The following is a 21,028-nucleotide window of genomic DNA, read 5'->3' on the forward strand; positions in this document are numbered from 1 at the left end:
CGTGCCCCCTCTTGCAGGGAGGACCCGATTTATGCCATACCCCAACAGCAGACCCCCAGCACAGGTTCCAGATGCACCCACTGGTGCTCAAAGGTTGGTGACTCCTGCCCTGAAGTACACCAGTATTTTCATTATAAGGGATGTTCTGCAGCTTCCAGAAAATAAACAAAAGCAGAGTGTTGGCTGTTCCATATTTTCTTCTGCAATTCAGAAGAAAAGTTGTGAAACTTTGGTTGCTATAGCAGATCCTCCTAGTTAAACATTCCAGGAACCCAAAACAGCTGTCAGTCTTTTTTTATTCTATGCATAAGTATTTGACGTGCAGGAGCAGCCTTGGGTGAATGATTATGGCTGGGCTCACCAAAACGTATTGCAGGATATTTGTGCTGCCTGCTTAAAGGGGAAGAATTCCAGCAACCATTTTATATTCCTTGCATTTCCACCAGCGTCATCTTTAAAATACAGCTATGCTTTGAAGACTGTAACTGCTCTGAGATAGCCATAAACCAAAGACATTTTGGACTCCCCTTATCTGGATCCAACAGGCACTTTAGATCAGTAGCCACCCGTCACTTAGCCAGGACAACAGTCTAACCGTGTGAGGGTTTTTAGAGTGGCAGGCCCTCTGCGTTTGCCAAAGTTCCCAGTTTAGCTCTGGGTTTTTAGCCAGACCTTAAGATACTTGGCTCTGAAGGAACTATTAAAGTTAACAGCCAATACAAATACTAATGAGAGAGAGAGAAAAAAAATTAATTAAGCACAACATTATATACTGGAAATCATAACAAAAAAAACCCCACTGTGTGTAGGAATAGACTAATGGAAAATCAGCCCTTAAGCAAAAGAGTTGCTGATACTGAAAATGCAATACTGGAGGGAACAAAGTGGGGTTTGACATTACAAGGCTCAGCAGCCTTCCACTGTAAAGACAACAGTTGCTAAGGTGAAGAACTGTTTTGACAGGCTGCTTCCCAAAGACCCACATCATCATTGTCAAAGAATCACTCTGAGTTCCACACGCCTTCAATCCCTTAGGGAGTGAATATACCTGTAGAGAGAAGAATCGTATGCTTATGAAAGGGCCTTGGTAAGATACGAGAAAGCCTAAAAATAGATTGCTAAATGTTCTCTGTATGTAGGATATATACTTTAGAGAGAGGATTGTCTTCTGCTCATCTCTCAGAATAATGATATAAAAAGAGCCAAATGCCACAATGATTTTTTATTTTAAGTTGCAACCCCATTTTCAGGTTGTAGGCCTGTTGCGTGTGCTCCATTATGCTAACAGAGATGTTTGAGGGATGCAGTCTTAATTAAGTTTTCAATTCCTTTGGTTCCAGGAGATTCAGTTGCACTGGGCACAGAGCTTCTGGGTTGCTGTAGCAGGTGGTGTAACTATGAAGTCCAACAGAAGGTAGGAGGCGGGGGGGGTGCGCCAAATTTTGGCGTCACACGGTGTGCCACTGAAATTTTAGACGTCAAGGTCTATCACTGTTTGGAGGGGAGGGTCACTGAAAGCTCCTAACCATTTTATAATATTTGAGGATCTGTTTGTGGATTTTGTTTGCTTGTTTGTTTTTTAAAGAACATTATATATGTGTGTGTGTGTGTGTCTGTGTGTGTGTACATATATGTGTGTGTGTGTGTATTCATTTATTCAAACTGTATATTGCCCTTCATCCAAGGATCATAGGGTGGTTCACAACATAAAAATCCAAAATGAGAACATAAAATACATAATAAAACAAAAACAAACACAAACCAATACTGTAGTACTACTCTCACAAACACATTAAAAAGGCCATACAATGTTCCATCAGCCAAAGGCCGGGTTACAAACATTTTCTGCTGGTGAGAGCCTCCCTGGGGAGAGCATTCAACAGACAAGGAGCCACCACAGAAAAGGCCTGTTTTTGTGTTAAACCTCTTCTGTTGTGTTTTCCATTGCTGCTGTTGGCCACCTGATTTCTACTGTGCTCTTGGATTCACAAAGTGACTCAGTTCTGGTCTACCATGTTTTACCATCTGTAGCTATCAGCCATGCTGACTAGAGCTGATGGGAGTTGGGCTCAAGAAAATATGGCGGGCCACAGGTTCTCCAATCCTGATTTAAGCCATATTGTGGCAAATGCAAAACCTGCACACCAGCATCAGCCACCACCACCACCAGGAATTTGTGTTTCTTTCATAAAGAATATCCGTACAATAGAACTGCTCCAGCCCACCATTTGCAAGCAAAAACCTTGCAAAAAATAAGATGTGTATGAGAGCCACTTACACACATGATAAACTAATCATCATAGCATAGATCTGTTTAAGCCTCAAGGATGATCGTATCAGATTACAGAATTGGGGCTGCTTTTGTTAGATACAATATTCTTTTAGTGGCTGCTCACAAGGCAAGTTTTGTGAAACTCTATCTAATGAGGACTTCAGACACAGCAGCATGGGCTTTATGACTGCTTGAAGAGCAGAAGAAAAATGCCAGGAGAGCTGAAGTAATTAGGTCCTTGGTGTAAAATTAGCTACTATGTTGTAGGCAAGAATGGGGATGGAAATGAGAGTTCTGGAGGAAAGTAATTGTTTCTCATAGTCTAGGGTGCAAATAATATATTAGTAGGTGATGGGGGGGGGGACTCAGTGGGAGCCAAAAATTATAATTATGATAAGTGCCTGTGGCATGAACTCTATGAAAGTAAAGAGAGGACAGCCATTGTAGGAAATACCACATATCTAATGATGAAGTCAAGAGATGAGGCAAGTCTCTAGGTACTCTTGAGCCATGGCTGTGCCAGTTTTGTGCTAGAATCTCCTATGTGTTAGTATTTTTTAATAGCAGTAGCAGTAATTCCCCCTCTCTTCTCTTTACCTCAGCAAACAAGTATTTCTCTTGCTGTAGCAGCCTTTGCTGGATCCTGCAGCCTTATTTCTACACAGTAAAATAGCTCAAGAGGCTGCTCTGAAATTCCATTCCCTCCTGACTAGGACAAACAGTAAATCTTGACTTTCATATAGTTTACGGCTAAGAGAAGCAGCTCTCCACCATTGCCATTAGCTGGTCTCTGAAGGTTACTGAGCTATACAGCGCATCACGCACTGTGTATTGATCTGTAAATGAGCTAGAGAAGAGACAGGCAATGATACCTCTGTAGAAATAGGTAGAACCAAAGCTCTCTCTGGGCAATCAGAAACAAAGAGTTAAGAAGACAGAGCAGAGGCCAATGGAGAAGATTTCCCAAGGATATACAGGGCTGAATCTGACCTTGGATGGTAGCTTAAGGTTACCAGATATTTTGCTGCAGCGATGGCAGTGACAGAGGAGCCGCCGCTGCCGCCTTGACCTCAACTGCCATGTTTCCCCTTCCTCCGAGGTGTCTATCTCCTTTCTCCATGAGCCTGGGCAGCCCCTGAGTTGTTGTTTCTTCGGTGGTGGTGGTGAAGTGGTGCGTGGTGGGTCAGGCATAGAAGGCAGAGAAGGAGGGCTGAGAGCGGCAGCGGTGAGGCTCGGGCAGTGCAATGCCTCCCTTCCCATCGGAGCAGCCCCAATCCCATTCCTACTTGCGTGCAAGCAGAAGGGGGCGAGGATCACTCAGCTGGGAAGGGAGGCTTCCCATTGCCTAACTGAGAGATCCCTGCCCCCTCCTGCTTGCACACAATCTCTGATAGGCAGCAGGAAGCCTCCCTTCACAGCTGAGAGATCCCCGCCCTGCTCCTGCTTGCACGCAAGAAGGAGTTGGGAGGCTGCTCCGATAGGCAGCATGAAGCCTCCCTTCACAGCTTAGTTGCTGGGGTCAGGGAAGGTGGAGGCAGCCCGGAAGCTGCATCTTAGAGCCCCTGCACCACCATCATATGGGGACTTCCGAGCAGCTCCTGAAGCCAGCCAGAGCCAACTGCTCCGGGCTGCTGAGACTGCCACTGCTGTGTTTCCCAGAGACATTAGATGAAATCCGGGGACATTCCGGGGATGGAATTTGTTCGGGGACTTATTCGCAAATCCGGGGATTGTCCCCAGGAAACGGGGATGTCTGGTAACCCTATGGTAGCTGTTATGCTGCAAGAAGAAGCTACTGCGGAAACCTTACTGCATGAGATAAGCAGGGCACAGCTATGCAAATTGTTTTCTTTTATTTCAGGATTTTTATCCCATCTTCCCATACAAAAGGTGTCTTATAAATTTTAAAATCAATGCAAATTTTACAATAAAATCATATAAAGACAATGGCTCAGTCCATTTGCTGCACTGAAAACGAGCATTGTCCTTGTGTCCCTGCACTTTCAGATATGTCTACAAATCTGGTTTTCACTTCTGCTTCATATTCAGAGTTTAAAATGTAGTTTCCTGGTTTAAACTTAACAATAAACTGTGGTTTAACAAAATCTTGTAATGCATTGAGGACACAACACTTAAACCATGGGTTACCAGACTGAAAATGTCACATCTGAACTAAACTGATAATAATTAATGATAAAGGCAACCCTAGAAAAACCTTTCCTATTGAATCCAATGGAAATTACATCTGAGTGGATGTGCATAGGATACCGGTAGCACTATAAGCACAGCAAAAATGAGCTCTGAAATAAAGTGTAATACAAATTCATGAAATTACAAGCATTTAAACAGCAGTAGAAGCAGCAGCAGCATTTGAATTCAAGTTCCTGCATTTCAAACACTGCTTTTGAAGTTAAAAGGGACTATTTGATAATGCAGTTCTTATTGTTAAATTATTTGAATGTAATTTAGAGTTTGTGAATTTTCAAATTATTTGTGCATATTGTGGTAGCCTGCAGACTAATTCAAGAAAGTATGGGAAAACATTAATCTTCTCAAATAATGTTAAGGCAAATTAATTCTTTCCTACTTTTGATTTTCCATTGGATCCTATACATTAGTTTTATGCTCCTTGGTGCTGGTTGTTTCTAATTCTTTTAGATTTTATAATGCTCTTTTTATATTTAATGTTCTTGAGTTATCTTTTGCTTTGTTTTCTTTTGTAATTTTAACTTTTTGTAAACTTCTTGGGAAACTGCTGAAGGATGGGTCTACAAATAAATAAATAAACAAAGCAAAACAAAATCTAAAATTCATAAATCCAGCAGCATCCACAGTTTGAAAAAGTCTAATTATATAATATAAATTTGAATGTTCGCAAATAAAATTAAGTTAGGAGAAACTATTCTCACTAATGAAAGCTTGGGATGGATGCTTCTATCTATCTTGGTTTCCCAGTTTTTCATTTTTCAAATCATAAGTTCAGTTCATCAGCTTTACACAGCAGTTTAAAACTTTTTTTCAAAGGTGTCATGAAGATTTGTCATGAAGATTTTTCAAATGTGTCATGATGGTGTTTTAATGCACCTTCCCCTCTAATATGCATTTTTGTACATAGTTCTCTGACTGGATAAGTGCATCGCAACATTTGGAGAAGTGAAAATTTCAAAGGATAGCTGTGTTTTGGTATGCATATTGCTCTGAGATGTTTGAGTTAGGCAGGCTTGTATTAAAGTGAACATTGGCTTGGATTCAACTAACTCAGTGCACTAGTGGAAGCCAGCACAAGAGCTCCTCCTGCTGCAATGGGGCTTCCCTCCAACCCTGCACCAAATCTGTTCTGTAGGAATAGAGAACCCCTCAATATAGGTCATGGGATAGGAGGAAGGGGGAGCAGAGCGCAAGGAGTCTTGTTTTTGTTTTGTTTTTTGGAACAATTTTTCTTGTCTTGACCCTTTAAAGACTGTATGTATTTTTGAGGGCTTCTATAAATTTCAGACAGAAGCTTACTTCTTTGATAAAACCCTTGCTTTCAAAAGTGATTGGATCTGTAACAAAACTACTTAGTCAGCAGCTCCACAGAATGGTGTTTAGTGTCTTTTTTTATATATATATAAAATCTGAACTCAGACAAGCATTGCTTTATTTGACCTGGAAAATCTAACTTAGGTCCATAAAGGTAAAGGTAAAGGGGCCCCTGACCATCAGGTCCAGTCGTGTCCGACTCTGGGGTTGTGACGCTCATCTCGCTCTATAAGCCGAGGGAGCCGGCGTTTGTCCGCAGACAGCTTCCAGGTCATATGGCCAGCATGACAAAGCTGCTTCTGGCGAACCAGAGCAGTGCACGGAAACACCATTTACCTTCCCGCCGGAGCGGTCCCTATTTATCTACTTGCACTTTGATGTGCTTTTGAACTGCTAGGTGGGCAGGAGCTGGGACCGAGCAACAGGAGCTCACTCCATTGCAGGGATTCGAACCACCGACCTTCTGATCACCAAGCCCTAGACTCTGTGGTTTAACCCACAGCACCACCTGGGTCCATAGCAGTGACAAAACCTTAGCTTGAAACACTCCATGGGATGTGACCTTAAACCATGATTTGTAACTATCTGGTGAGTTCCTGTTGTGCTCAGTGGAGATTTGAACCTTCAATCCTAGTCCAACACTTTAGCCACTGCACCATACTATATATCATTACAGCCCTACAGTTCCTATGTTTCCTCGTCTGCCATGGGTTATAATGAAACAGATTTAAGATTGTTTTAAATTCAAAGTGCAGACATCCTACATGTCTTCTGGTGCTGCAGTGGAGACATGGCTTTGTCCAGGTTGTAGATGGGTTGTTCAGATTATTTCCTGACACATGCTCTAGACAAGGGGTGAGGAACCTGTAGCCTTTCAGATGTTGCTGGACTGCCACTCTTGTAATCCCTGACCAATGGCCATACTGGGTTGGTCTGATGGAGCCCAACAATGTCTGGAAGGTTACAGGTTACCCATCTCTGCTCTAGACTATTTAGAGACCTGCTGAGATGAAGGTCAAATACAGGATTGGACAATCCAGAAGGCAATGGAAAGCAATGAACAGTAATGTAATCAAAAGTCATTTACGATTGATCTGCTTGTGTCTTGATAACAACAACAACAACAACAACAACAACAACAACAACAACAACAACAATTTATTATTTATACTCCGCCCATCTGACTGAGTTTCCCCCGTCACTCTGGGCGGCTCCCAACAAAATAATAATAATAAAGCGATAAAACATCAAACATTAAAAACTTCCTTAAACAGGACTGCCTTCAGATGTCTTCTAAAAGTCAGATAGTTGTTTATTTCCTTGACATCTGATGGGAGGGCGTTCCACAGGGTGGACGCCACTACTGAGAAGGCCCTCTGCCTGGTTACCTGTAACCTCACTTTTAGCAGTGAGGGAACCGCCAGAAGGCCCTCGGAGCTGGACCTCAGTGTCCAGGCAAAATGATGGGGGTGGAGACGGTCCTTCAGGTATACTGGGCTGAGGCCATTTAGGGCTTTAAAGGTCAGCACTAAAGGTCAGAACCATCCCTTGATCCAGGTCACTATTTTAGAATGCCCTTAATTCAAATCATAGTACAACATCTCAGGGCTTATACTAGACAGGAAGGACAAAGGGAATTCTAATAGGAAGATGAGTCTGTTTGCAGCCATACACAAGGAAGGGGTCAGATTCAGAATATTAAATGACACATCTATAAAGCTTAATTCTCATCCTCATTCTTATTTCTAACCAGTCCTTTGAATACAACAAAGCTGCTTCTGAACAGGAAATATAGGATCAACCCATAACTCTATCAGCAAGGTAACATTGTATTAAACTGAACTGATACAGCAGTATTAAACCCTAAGGAAAACTAAAGCTAAATTGGTAAACGAGTTAACATTAGTAATGTCTTCACTTCACACCATTTTAACTAAATACATGTCAATATCTAGACTCGGAAGAGAGCATAATTAAATTTAGCCAAAGTCTTGATTGTAGAATAATCTAATGCCTAGCAAATGATACATTAGTTTTAAGGAGTACAGAATTGAGTTTTATGTGATAATCTTATATTTATTCTATTCTATTTATAACATATATCGCTATACTAATTTAATTTACTGAACATTGTAGAGGAAAAGCAAAGGGACATGGACTAAGCCATTTATTAAATATTGACGGCTGAGTGCAAGTTTTACATTTGATCTGTCAGCCATGTATTCACCTGAGGCATGTGCTCAGTGAATGTGAAGGAATGGGGGTAATGGTGTTCAAAATTCAAATATTTCATCAGGCTTTGTTAACTCTGTAGACTGCTGCTCAGGGAATGGGGATTAAACTTTTTTTCTTCAAGCAGAAGGAATACTTTTTTTATTCACGGGGGCAGGAAAATTAAAAACCCATCTTCTAGTGCAGGAGTCAGCAAACTTTTTCAGCAGGGGGCCGGTCCACTGTCCCTCAGATCTTGTGGGAGGCCGGACTATATTTTGAAAAAAAAATGAATTAATTCCTATGCCCCACAAATGACCCAGAGATGCATTTTAAATAAAAGGACACATTCTACTCATGTAAAAACATGCTGATTCCCGGACCGTCCGCAGGCCAGATTTAGAAGGTGATTGGGCCACATCTGGCCCCCAGGCCTTAGTTTGGGGACCCCTGTTCTAGTGGCATGGTTGCCGTATTTTATTTTATTTTTTTTAAAAAAGCTCAGTAAATTAGAATATTCAAAACTGATCTCATGCTAACTTTTACAGCTCAGTAGTGGAGCACATACATGCAGAAAGTCCTGAGTTCAATCCTGTTAGATCAGAGGTAGAGAACTTCAGGGTCAGCCAGGGCGTAAATGTGACCCTAGGCCCCTCTACCTGCCCCTGAGAACTCTCCCAGGGCTGCCCTTCACTAGCCTTGCTTTGCCCTGGCAGAAGTGTGTCCTTAGCTCTGATAGACTCTAGTTTGTCTGAATGGAAGCTAGAGGGGAGTGGCATGTGTATAGAAACTAGCCTACTGCAAAGTTGTTGGGTTTTTTAAAAAGTGGGTGGAGCAGCGAGCTCCTGACAGCTTGTGACCCACAAGCTGGGAAACACTGTTCTGAAGCCTCACAGACATGTGCCAGGACTTCTGCTGCGGTCTTCACCCTGGTCCAACAACCTGGCTGCCTCAGGCGCTCAGCAACCCAGCTGACTCTGAGCTGCGGAGCTCTCTTGCAGGCTGCCTCTTAGGAGACCCACTCTTTCCCAGAGACCTCCTTCATTCCAGTCAGTGATTTCAGCTCCTGGCTTTTCTCAGACTTCCCAAGTCCCTGTGTCCATCTTGATGTTCTCCACCTGCCTCCACCCTCCAGCTCTTCCCTCTCCATCATACAGAGACTTTGCTTTGACTTTCACTTGAGGCTGTCCTTTTGTTTCCAACCAGGGTCTCACTCTAGCCAGTCACTTCAAATTTGAGTGGGATTTTGGGCCAGTGGGGCAAGGTAGCCTGTCCATAGACTGATCAGTTGGAGCATTCCAGTTTTCAGCTTACTGCGCCTGTATATGTAACAACAGATTAATTGTTTCCAGAGCTCCTTATTTTGAAAGGCTAACTGGCAGTTAAACTTTGCTGAAGTCTCTGTTGTAGACCATTTTAATCAATGGACTGCAGTTTTGAAAGAATGTGTGGTTTGGGATTACATCCCCACCATGCCCACCACACACACACACACACACACACACACACACACACACACACAAACACACACCTACACCTGAATACTTCACTTCTCAACCTGACTTTTGTGTTAATGCTCCTTTGGGCATTCCTAATATATGCTCCTGTGCTGCTTGACCTCAAACTGAAGCTCTTGCCCTAAATCCTCTGTGATGGTAGCGCTGACACTGCATCGTGGGCTTCCTGTGTCTTTGGCACAAACCCCTTCAGGCTAGTGCATAAAAATAACTTGCAACATGGGTGTCTGAAAGGAGTTCTGCCTGGTTTTTTCTTTCCCTGGAGGGAAAAGTGCTGCCATGTGCAGAATGAGAGGAGTCTCTAATGAGCTAAAGAGGAGTTCCTGGAGGAGAGTCGGAACTCACCCCTAACATACGGAGTTCAACATCAAGGGAGGAAATTGATTCAGTACAGCATGAACTATAAGCATTAATACTTCCCAGGAGGAGGACTGAGATTTCATCATAACTAATAAGAACACCAGGGTTTATTTTTGCTTGGATAATTGTGCGGCCACTTGCATTATGGTTTGATCCCTGTGGCTAGCTGGAATATGTTGAAGCCACTGGGGTTAATGAAAGGGCACCTTTGATCGGAAGGACATTTGCTGATGCAACTTTCACTCATGAGATAGTAACCTGATTGGCATTTAAAATACTCCTGGAACAATGATACTTTTTCATTTGCCCATCCTCTGTAGCTTGACTAGTGCTAAATCCGATATACTTTCCTCCGCTTAGCATTGCAAAGATTAAACTCATGACTGCCTTTATTAGCATCTACATTTGGAATATATCCAGCAGGCCTCTGGAACTTAAAATACTTTACTGAGGGAGAGAGAGAGAGAGAGAGAGAGAGAGAGAGAGAGAGAGAGAGAGAGAGAGAGAGAGAGAGAAAGGAAGAAAGCAGGGGGAAGGAAGGATGGAAGGAAGGATGGAGCTCCCGTCTGCCCCCCCAGCTCAGGCTGCTCCTTCCCCCCTCCCACATTCCTGTTGCAGCGAAAACAGCCCAATTTCCATAACCCGCAGCGACTTTCCCCCTTCAGTTTTCGGAGGGAAAAAGTGTGGGTTATGGTCCGTAAAATACGGTAAATTTTTTTTTGCTGGGGGGGGGAGCTGCCCCTCGCTGGGTACGCCCATGAATGGTTGCAGAGGCAGATTTAGGGCACCATGAGTGGTGGTGGGGGCACTGGGGAGTGCAACTGAGGAGGATGCCTTCTCAAAGCCCAGTAAGCACTTGGCTGGCTTCAAAAAGGTGGCATGAGGGCTCTGACAGGGTCCTAGAGTCCTCCTTCCCAAAGTGCTTACCAGGCTTTGAGAAGGAAGTAGGAGGACTCTGGGACCCTGCCGGCACCTCAGACCTCCCTCCCAAAGCCTGCTGCCTTGTTTTTATGGCTTAAGCTGGGACCACGAAGCCTGGGGGGAGGGCGTCAAATGTGGCCCTTGTATAGGGCGGCATATTTTCAAGGTCCACCCTGATGGTCGCCATCTTCTAATGCACAAGCGTGTGTTCTCCTATGGCATAAGTTATGCAAAACAACCCCAATTGGTGGGTGTCTTCAGCAGGTGGTGCATAGATGAGAGATTGCATAAACCAGGAGTTGGAAATCTCCAGCCTGCAGGCTAGTCTTGGTCCTCAAGGTCATTTCCTATAAATCACACCTACCTGCCAATCAGCTGACATCACTTGTGATCAATAGCAATTCAGCCAATGTCAAGAGTTCATTGGCTGCAGATGCATTTTCCCAGTATCCAGCCCACACAGCAGGATTTAAGTGCCACTCAAGATCTGACAAGTGGGGTTAAATCCTGCTTAGCTTGTGAATGTGTCTGTCTGCGTGTCTCTCGGTGGATCTTGGTCCCTCCTCTGCGGTGCTTGTTTTTGTAGCCTTTGCTTGGACTACTGTAGCTGTGCTTCTGCAAGGTAACATGAAAGTGTAATGATAATGAGGACTGGTGGTTGCAGGAGCAGCCCTGGGCCTAGCAACCCATGGTGCCTGCTCACCTGCAAGGGAAGCCTACAGCAAACAGTTGTGGGGGCTGGTACGTGGGATGTCATTGTGGCAACAGCACGTATGCTCAGGCAGGGCTTGAGTGTGGCCCTTGACATGGAGGGCTATGTAGAGATCTGGGGATGACACTTCCATGGAGTGGACAGTCTGTTTGCCGTTGCCACCAGCCCTGTTTGAATGGGGTTCGTCCTGGGGAATCTTCGCTTGCTCCCAGACCAACCTTGTGTTTGCCAGATGTTCCTTGTGGGTGTTGGCTGCTGTGGTTCTCCAGAGCTTCTGCTGGGGAGAAAAGCTTGTGGGAGAAGTGTTAGCATGAAGACACTGTTTGTTCCTCATTTTGTTTAAAGTGGAGAGTTTCCCTAGTGCCCTTACCCAGCTACCTTGAGAACCCACCCCACCCCGAAGCTCATAGGGCACCATGCCACACCACAAGAAGCAAGATGTGAAAGGAAGCTGGATAGTGCCCAGCTTATAGCCTATTGGTGTTTTCCTCTGATTGGCTGGGAGTTGTTCTATATCCAGAGTGCTCTTTCCAGCCGGTGAGGGAATGTCCAGCAGGTAGACTTGGGCCTGAATTTTCAGAATTGAGCCCATCACATTGATTTCTGCGAGGAATTCTGATTTTCACCACTATTTTTGCCAGCATAACTTTTGCCAAGTTTCTAGGCTGTGTGAATGAGCTTAAGGAGTTTTGGAATCAGCATCTCTCTCCTTCCACATTCCTGCCTCTGCCACAGCCTGCCAAAATCCCTTTTAAGGAGTTTATGTGGGCTGAAGTTACACCAGCTTACCTTACATCAATGCAGCCCTGGCTGAACCAGTGGGGGGGAGGACATTTGCATATATGTAGACCTAGCTGAGCCAAGACAGGCCAAAGATGTGTTGGAACCACAACTGGAACACTGGCAGATCTGGGGTTTGCATTGCACAGTTAAGACTTTTAGAAAGCATGTCATGTATTCATGGAGTAGTTATGCTAACCGGGATAAATCTGAATGTTGACAGTTGTGATAAAGTGGGAGAATGCAGAGAATAGATTGTTGACATTGGAAGCCACACTCCAAAATTGTACTTTTTTAATGCACTCAATTAAAGCAGTGATGAATCAACATTACTTGTCAAAACATACAAAGTAAATGTCATTGAACCAATGCAGCAATGTGGTGTAGATTATTATTTTCTCTTCTAGTATGAACTAAGTGTACACAGTAGATGCTTGAAATACATTGAAGTTGTTGTTTGTGTCTCATTCTTGTGTTGCTGGTATGCAGACCAGAGAGGGAGCAGGATGTCCTTACCCAATGCCCATTACCTACCTTGTATCCCTTGCTCCGAGTTCCAATTCACTGAAGGTGTCCCCTGCACATGCTCATCTGAACTGTAGAAACCTCAGCTTAACTGTGACTTCCATTTTCTAATCAAATGGAAGTAGGTTTTAGGAGAAGTGTGTCAAACAGGAGTATTTCTACAGGATACCAATTGACTGTGGCTAATACCATATGTATTTGACTTTATTTTATTATTATTTATTAAAATTTTATACTGCCCTTCATCCGCAGATCACGGGGCAATTCACAACATAAAAATACAAAATGCGAACACAAAACACATAACAAAAACACAAAAGCAAACCATTACCCCCCTCAACCCACGAACACACTTGAAAGGCCATAGATTGTTTAATCAGCAAAAGGCTTGATTATAGAGAAACGTTTTCACCTGGTGCCTAAAGAGGTGGAATGAAGGCGTCAGGCAAGCCTCCCTGGTTTAACACTAGCAGTGGGAGTGTGCTGGAGCTGGAGTAAGTGGTAATGCTGGAGCTGGAGTAAGTGGTAATGTATGTCAGTTTTCTTTGCTCTCTCTCTCTAAAGCTGTTTCTCATAGTCAATACCATCATATGGTAAATTCAATGATGTATCAGCATTCAGACACAAAAAATCTCATTCTGCCATGCAGAGGGGTAGCCAAGAAACTGGAACAAGATACTAATTCACAAAGTTCAATGCAAGTGCACAGCTGATAAAATGCAATGCACAAGTTTAAGGGACGCGTGTGGCGCTGTGGTCTAAACCACAGAGCCTAGGGCTTGCCGATTGGAAGGTTGGCGGTGTCACGGCTAAAAATTGGCCGCTGTTTCTTTAATGCTGGGGAGCTGGGTCAGCATGAGTCAGCAGCCTGCAGTGACTCATGCAACCTTTCACCTAATTGTATTGTACCTGTATATATGTTAGTGGTGTTTGTTGGTTCGTTGGTTGACTGTTTGGTTGGTTGGTTGGAGAAAGCTGGTGGTGTTGATGTCTGTCGTTCTGCAGTTAAAGGCTTTTAAGAATAAAAGCAGAATATACTCTGCAAGGACACTTTTCGTGGAGTCTTTTGTGCCAGGCAAAGCAGGTCAGAAGCTTTGGCATATTTTTTCAAAACACTGACAGGTTATGGGCCCAGTGTTTCTGAGCATGTGCAGAGCGCAAAACGACTAACAGCATCTCAGCAGGGAGCTGGTGAGTCCTGGTGGTGCATTGAGCCAGTGGCTGTGCGTTGGAGCAGTTGGTGACAAGCTGTAACTGTCTGCAGCGACGCTGGAGCAGCAGGAAGGCACCCAGCATGGGCTACTGGAGCAGCTTGACTCGCTACAGGACCGCAGCAGGCGACTCACAGAGCGGCTACATTGGTTGCAGAGCCAGGTGGAACCTGAGGGTCAACAGAGGCAGCAGCTAGAAGCCGGTGAGTGCCAGCCAGGACCATCCAGTCAGACTCTAAAGAGAGAGTCAGGAGAGATTGCTGGAGGCCCTTCTGAAGGGGCTCAGCAAGCACCAGCAGAGATGGCAGATTTCCAGTCTTCCCAAGTTGTAAATATTGGGGGAGGCATTCCTTTTAAACTTCTCTCAGAAAGCAACTGGCTGAGTTGGTCAATAAGAATGGAGTTGTTGCTAAGGAGAGATGGACTATGGGACTGTGTTGAGACTGAGGTTTCAAGATGGGACTCTGCTAATAAAAAACGACTGGATGAAAGGGCTCGTACCCAAATTATGTTGTGTTTGAGCAACTCCCAGGTACTGCATGTTGCGAATGCCAGCACAGCGTTTGAGTGCTGGAATTTATTAAAGGCAGTGCATGTCAGAGAAACTGCTGGAACCATCATTTCTCTGACCAGAAGGCTGTTCAGGACTGTTATGAAAGAAGGTGAGAGTTTGACAACTCATCTTCAAATGCTGAAATCTCTGTTTCTACAACTACAGCAGAGAGGTAAGCGTTATGATGAAACTGATCAAACATACATTATTCTTTCGAGTTTGCCTGATAGCTGGATGCCCGTGATTAACAGCATGGAGAGTATGCGTCCCCGAGATCTGACCCTTGAGTATGTGGTTGGAAGATTGACCGAGGAAGCAGAGAGAAGGTCAGATAGACAGGCTGAACTCCAAGAGAGGAGGAGTTACAGCCGAGGGGGCCAGCAGCAGAATCTGCCAAAGGAGCAAAGTCAAGATTTGGACTTGGCCATGGCAGTGAGGAGGTGCCTAAGATGCAACCAACCAGGGCATCTCCAGCGTCAATGCAGGGCAAGACTTCCAGGAGATGACGTGGAGCAGAGACAGCAATCGACACAGAAACGTAAGCAGAAGGGGAAGAAGAACACGTGTTCTGCTCAGTTTGTTTCTGCATTTTCTCGAGAGGAGAGGAAGATACCTCGCGGAACGTGGTTGCTGGACTCTGGCAGCAGCAGCATAATCTGCAACAATCGGAAGGACTTTAAGACCCTGGGGAAGCCAGTCGATGGAAAAGACTCTATCTATCTTGCTGATGGTCATAAAAGCAAGATTAATGGCCAGGGAACATGTTTCCTGCAGTGTTTGAACACTACTCTGCCAGAGACTCTGTATGTAAGCAGTTTGGACTATTGTTTACTGTCTGTAAGTTGTTTGATTAAAGCAGGGTATAGTGTTGAGTTCACGCAGGATGGTTGTCTGATAAAGAAAGGAACTCAGGTATGTGGCCATGCAAAGATAGAAAATGGGCTATATGTAATGCAAGATAAGCCTGTTAAAGCAGCCCAGGTGGTTCAAGAGAATTTGCCAGTTCATAAGGGGTGTATACATGAACTACATAGGAAACTGGGTCATGCAAATTTTCGTGTACTTTCAGAGATGCAAAAGGGTGTGCAAGAACCTAAAAGTAAAAAGCTGTAACTGTTTCTTAGACTGCAATGTATGCAAAATGGCCAAATCTAAGAGGAAGCCTGTTGTTTCTAAAAGTGACAGAGTATCTAAAGAGGTTTTAGAACTTGTCCATTGTGACGTGATAGGCCCTTTTCCACAGAAGACTGAAGGGGGCACCAGATATGCTTTTCTGGTGATAGATGATAAATCACGTTTTAGTTGGCTGTTTTTGCTAAAACAGAAGTCAGAGTGTTTCCCCACATTCAGAGAATGGGTTGCCCAAGCTGAAAGGCTCTTCAATCGCCCTGTTGTGCAGTTGCAAACAGATAGGGGCGGGGAATTTTTGAATAAACAGTTTGGGGCATGGTTGAGACGTAAGGGGATCACTCATCGTTTAACTAACCCTTATAGTCCTGCAGAAAATGGTCTGTGTGAAAGACGTGGGGCTGTAATACAATCAGTAAAGGACTGTCTGCTAGTGGATGCAGGATTAGGTCACAACCATAGGCTGTGGGGTGAAGCTTTTCTCACAGCGAACTTCCTGATTAATAGAACCTGGTCTAGCTCTATAAAGGATATTCCTTATCGTGTGTTGTTTGGGAAAGAACCAGAGTGGACTATGCTCCATAATTGGGGTGCTTGGGCACATGTAAATATCCCCAAAGCTCAGCGCCAAAAAGGGGGTGCTAGAGCACAGAGACTGCGTTTTGTGGGATATCAGTCCTATGGCAAAGGGTGGCGTTTCAATTTACGCCCAGGACGCGTGGTTCTGTCACGAAGTGCAGACTTCGCTGACCAGGACAGGTGGACCATGATCCACGCGAACCCAGATTGCCTACTGCCCCTGCAAGTAAGAGAGGAGGTTTCTTCTCAGCCATTGGCAACACAGGAGCAGGATGAGGAGGAGGCACAGATTTCCCCAAAAGATGTGGCAATAGATGATACTTCTTCTCCAGAGGTAGAGGAAGAAGAGCCAGAGATAAGTGAGCAGGAAGAAGTAGTTTTGCCTAGACGCTCTAAGCGTTCAAACAAGGGTGTACCTCCTCAGCGTTTGACCCTAGGAGTGAGAGCATGTAATATGAATTGTGTAGAGCCACAAAGTTATGATGAAGTCTTAAACTTACCCCCTGGGGAACGTGCTTTGTGGCAACAAGCTATGAAAGAAGAAATGGACTCTTTTAAACGAAACAAAGTGTTTGAGGTCATAGTGCCGCCACCTGGTGGCAGAGTGGTGTCATGCAAGTGGGTCTACAAAAGAAAAACCCTTGCATCTGGAGAGCCACGTTTCAGAGCCAGATTAGTAGCCAGAGGGTTCACTCAGATTAAAGGGGAGAGCTATGACGAAGTGTTTTCTCCCACTTTAAGGAGTGAAACTTTTCGTTTAATGCTTTCCATTGCTGCTGTAAGAAAACTAGCAGTCCACCATTTTGATGTTGATGCTGCATATTTGCATGCAAATTTAGATCATGAAGTGTTAATGAAACAACCCCCAGGTTTTGAAGAGAGGAATGGTGCAGTGTGGCGTTTAAAAAAGGCTGTTTATGGACTCAAACAAAGTGGAAGATGTTGGAACCAATGTTTAAATCAAGCCCTTGTAAAACTAGGTTTTAAAAAGAGTGTGGCTGATCCATGCCTGTACACCAAGGGGACAGGCGACAAATATCTAATGCTCTTAGTCTTTGTAGATGATTTGCTTGTAGCAGGGAGTTCCACAGATGAAATCCAGAAGCTCACTAGTCAGCTGGAAAAGAGATTTAAGCTTAAAGCCTTGGGGCCTGTAAGCAATTACTTGGGAGTAGAAGTAAGGCGAGAAGCTGATGGAAGCTTTCTATTGAGCCAGAAAGAGAAAATTAATCATCTGATAGAGCAGTTTGGTATAGAAAACTGCAAACCAGTTCAAACTCCCATGATACCAGATTTCACAAAGATAGTGTGTGATGATGAATTTGATCAGCCTGAGTTGTATCACTCAAAAATAGGATCATTGCTGTATTTAAGCCAGTGGTCAAGGCCAGACATTGCATGTGCTACAAATGTTCTGAGCCAACGTGTATCTAAACCCAGTACTGTTGATTGGTGTGGTTTGAAAAGGCTTATCCGATATCTAAAGGGGACATCAAGTGTATGTTTAAAGATATCTAGTACACAATATGAGAGGCTAGAGGTATTTGTTGATGCAGACTGGGGGAGCTGCGTAACTACCAGAAAATCTACAAGTGGAATGGTTGTGATGTTTGCCAATTCCATAATTGGATGGCGGTCCAAGAAACAAGGATTTGTAGCAACTTCATCCTGTGACGCAGAATATGGGAGCCTGTCGCTAGCATGCAATGAAATTGTGTGGTTTATACAGATTCTAAAAGATCTAGATTGTAAAGTAGATTTGCCTATCCAAGTGTATGAAGATAGTCAATCATGCATTGCATTAGCGGGCTCAGAAATGATGAAATCCACATCAAAACATATTGCCATCCGTTATGCAAACGTTAGAGATTGTGTACAGAATGGGTTAATCAAACTGGAGTATTGTCAATCACAAGATAATATTGCTGATTTGTTTACCAAGCCTTTGCCAGCAACATGTCATAAGGAATTGATGACAAAACTGGGTTTATGTATATAGTATATGTATGTTTTGTTTTTCTATTGGAGTTTTTGCATTTAAAGAAACAGAAGGGGTGTCACGGCTAAAAATTGGCCGCTGTTTCTTTAATGCTGGGGAGCTGGGTCAGCATGAGTCAGCAGCCTGCAGTGACTCATGCAACCTTTCACCTAATTGTATTGTACCTGTATATATGTTAGTGGTGTTTGTTGGTTCGTTGGTTGACTGTTTGGTTGGTTGGTTGGAGAAAGCTGGTGGTGTTGATGTCTGTCGTTCTGCAGTTAAAGGCTTTTAAGAATAAAAGCAGAATATACTCTGCAAGGACACTTTTCGTGGAGTCTTTTGTGCCAGGCAAAGCAGGTCAGAAGCTTTGGCATATTTTTTCAAAACACTGAAATCCCCGTGATGGGGTGAGCTCCCATTGTTCAGTCCCAGCTCCTGCCCACCTAGCAGTTTGAAAGCATGTCAAAGTGCAAGTAGATAAATAGGGGAGGTAAACGGCGTTTCCGTGCGCTGCTCTGGTTCACCAGAAGCAGCTTAGTCATGCTGGCCACATGACCTGGAAGCTGTCTGTGGACAAATGCCAGCTTCCTCGGCCTATAGAGCGAGATGAGCGCCGCAACCCCAGAGTCGTCCACAACTGGACCTAACGGTCAGGGGTACCTTTATCTTTTATACCACAAGTTTAAAAGCACCACCTTATTTTCCTCCTGCCAGTTTCTTTGGAGAACCTTCGGCAGGGTGAGAAAAATAACCCGCCCCATTACCACTTAAGATGAAACCACCTATCCAAGCATGCAGAGCCATGTACAGATACAGGCATACCTCAGAGATATTGTGGGTTTAGTTCCAGACCTCTGTAATAAAGCAAATACTGCAATAAAGTGGGTCACTTTTGCTTTTGCAGTGCATATAAAAGTTATGTTTACATTATACTGTAGTCTGTTACGCCAGCCGCCACCCTGACTGCAGGAACGGGAAGGGGAAAAAATCAGCTCCAACCATAGTTAGTGGCACAATTCAACGTGACACCATTCACGCAATGAGCAAGTGCATTATTTTTTCTTGAGGAAATAGTAGGCATAAGGCACCCAGTCCAAATTGGGAGACTGGTGTGTGTGTGTGTGTGTGTGTGTGTGTGTGTGTGTGTGTGTGTGTGTGTGTGTATATATATATATATATATATATATATATATATATATATATATATATATTAGGGGACTTTAACTCCTCCTCTGCTGTTGTGGTCCCTGTTCAGCTTTCCTTCCAGTGCATCTGGTAATACAGAATGCAAAGTCAGTCCCGCCCTTCCTAGATGTAACTCCAGGAATATCACCTCCCAGTAATTATGCTTCTTTATGCCTAACATGGGGGGAGGGAGAATAGTATTCTTCCTTTTTCACAGAAGAGAGGGACTCTTTAAAGATTGGCAATTGCAGTTTTATAACTATTTGTATTACAAACTGGCTACCCTATCAATCAAGGGTACCATTTTAGGTCATCAAAATATGTTAAAACAATTTATCAGCTAAAGTTGCAGTTCTGTGCACACATACTTGGGAGGAAGTCCCATTGAAATCAGTAGGATGTCCCAGTGAGTAAATATGAATGAGATTGCACTATAAAAGTTTCAGCCATATTCCCAAAATGTATTTCTTTTCTGAATACTTGATCCTTGTGAAAAAAAGCATTTAAAGAATTGTCAACAGCAATTCATCCAGCTCATTACCTCAAATTAAAAATCCATATTCATTAAGTAACATCTTTCAGGAACCAAGGAACATGTGTCTTTCATCAAAGGATGGAGACAGAACTGAGTACCAGCTGGTGGTTTTATTTCCAGAGATGGAGACACTGTCGTGGTGTGTTTCCACCTTCCAGGAGGCTGCAGGGCTGCTTGACACCTGCAGAGCACCTAAAAAGATCCTCATTTGAATGCCTGCTACTTCCCACATTCCTATCTTAAGATTTTTACCAGATGTAGACACAGATCGCCCAAGCACACAGCTCTCATATTTTTATGATCTAGCTTGATGAAGAGCTATCGAGAACTTGAAAGCATGCATGCTGCTTCTGTGATATTTTGGTTGGCTGGAAGATATTGCCCACATACAGATTGTTGGCATTTTTCGTATGGGTCAACACAGCTATATTTGCTTTTTGTGTAACTTTAAGGATGCTAGTTAATAAAATAATAAGTTGCAATCTGAGGAAGCTAGCAGGGATGGAAGCCAAACAGACAAAATTCTTTATTGATAAGAACATTGGGAAACAAAAAGAAACAACAACTTGCAGTGCTTGATTTTATAACTACTTAATAATATGATCATGGGGCATCCAGCCCATATAAAACAATGCAGCTACATAAGCACATGAATCAATCCCAACATATAAACGAGCTTCTCACATGTGCACCGTAAGTATGTATACAAACTCCATGAGAGGTGTGAGCTTGCTTTTGCCAGGTAATCTCATTTATATTAAGTCTAATTTGAGGCAAACAAACTCATCTCATAAAACACAAAGAAGCCTTTCTCTTTTCAGATATTTCATTTTTGTCAAGAGCTGAAAATTCCTGTTTGCAACAATATGTCATGGAGAGCTGTAAAAGAGTAGCCAGTGCTATTGAAGAGAGGATACTGTTTCTGGTTGTATATAATTTTTTTTATTATTTTTATATACTATACGGTATAAGGGACGCGGGTGGCACTGTGAGTTAAACCACAGAGCCTAGGGCTTGCTGATCAGAAGGTCGGCAG

The 21,028-nt window shown here is 43.6% G+C and overlaps 1 protein-coding gene across 6 annotated transcripts in view; it reads left to right on the forward strand.

The window, feature by feature from the left end:
- LOC118084331 (copia protein) overlaps positions 1-21,028 on the forward strand; it is an 86,929-nt gene that overhangs the window by 46,226 nt on the left and 19,675 nt on the right. For 2 of the 6 annotated variants that reach the window (XM_060278626.1, XM_060278625.1), the window contains exon 2: positions 1,341-19,353. The exons of the other annotated variants lie outside the window; for them this stretch is intronic. In XM_060278626.1, the coding sequence (XP_060134609.1) occupies positions 15,606-18,290 (2,685 nt within the window). In that variant the 5' untranslated portion in view covers positions 1,341-15,605 and the 3' untranslated portion in view covers positions 18,291-19,353. Of the gene's footprint in view, positions 1-1,340; positions 19,354-21,028 lie in introns of those variants that run through there. 6 annotated transcript variants of the gene reach the window in all.

The sequence above is a fragment of the Zootoca vivipara genome, chromosome 9, assembly GCF_963506605.1.
Source record: "Zootoca vivipara chromosome 9, rZooViv1.1, whole genome shotgun sequence".
In the NCBI taxonomy this organism is placed as follows: domain Eukaryota; kingdom Metazoa; phylum Chordata; class Lepidosauria; order Squamata; family Lacertidae; genus Zootoca; species Zootoca vivipara.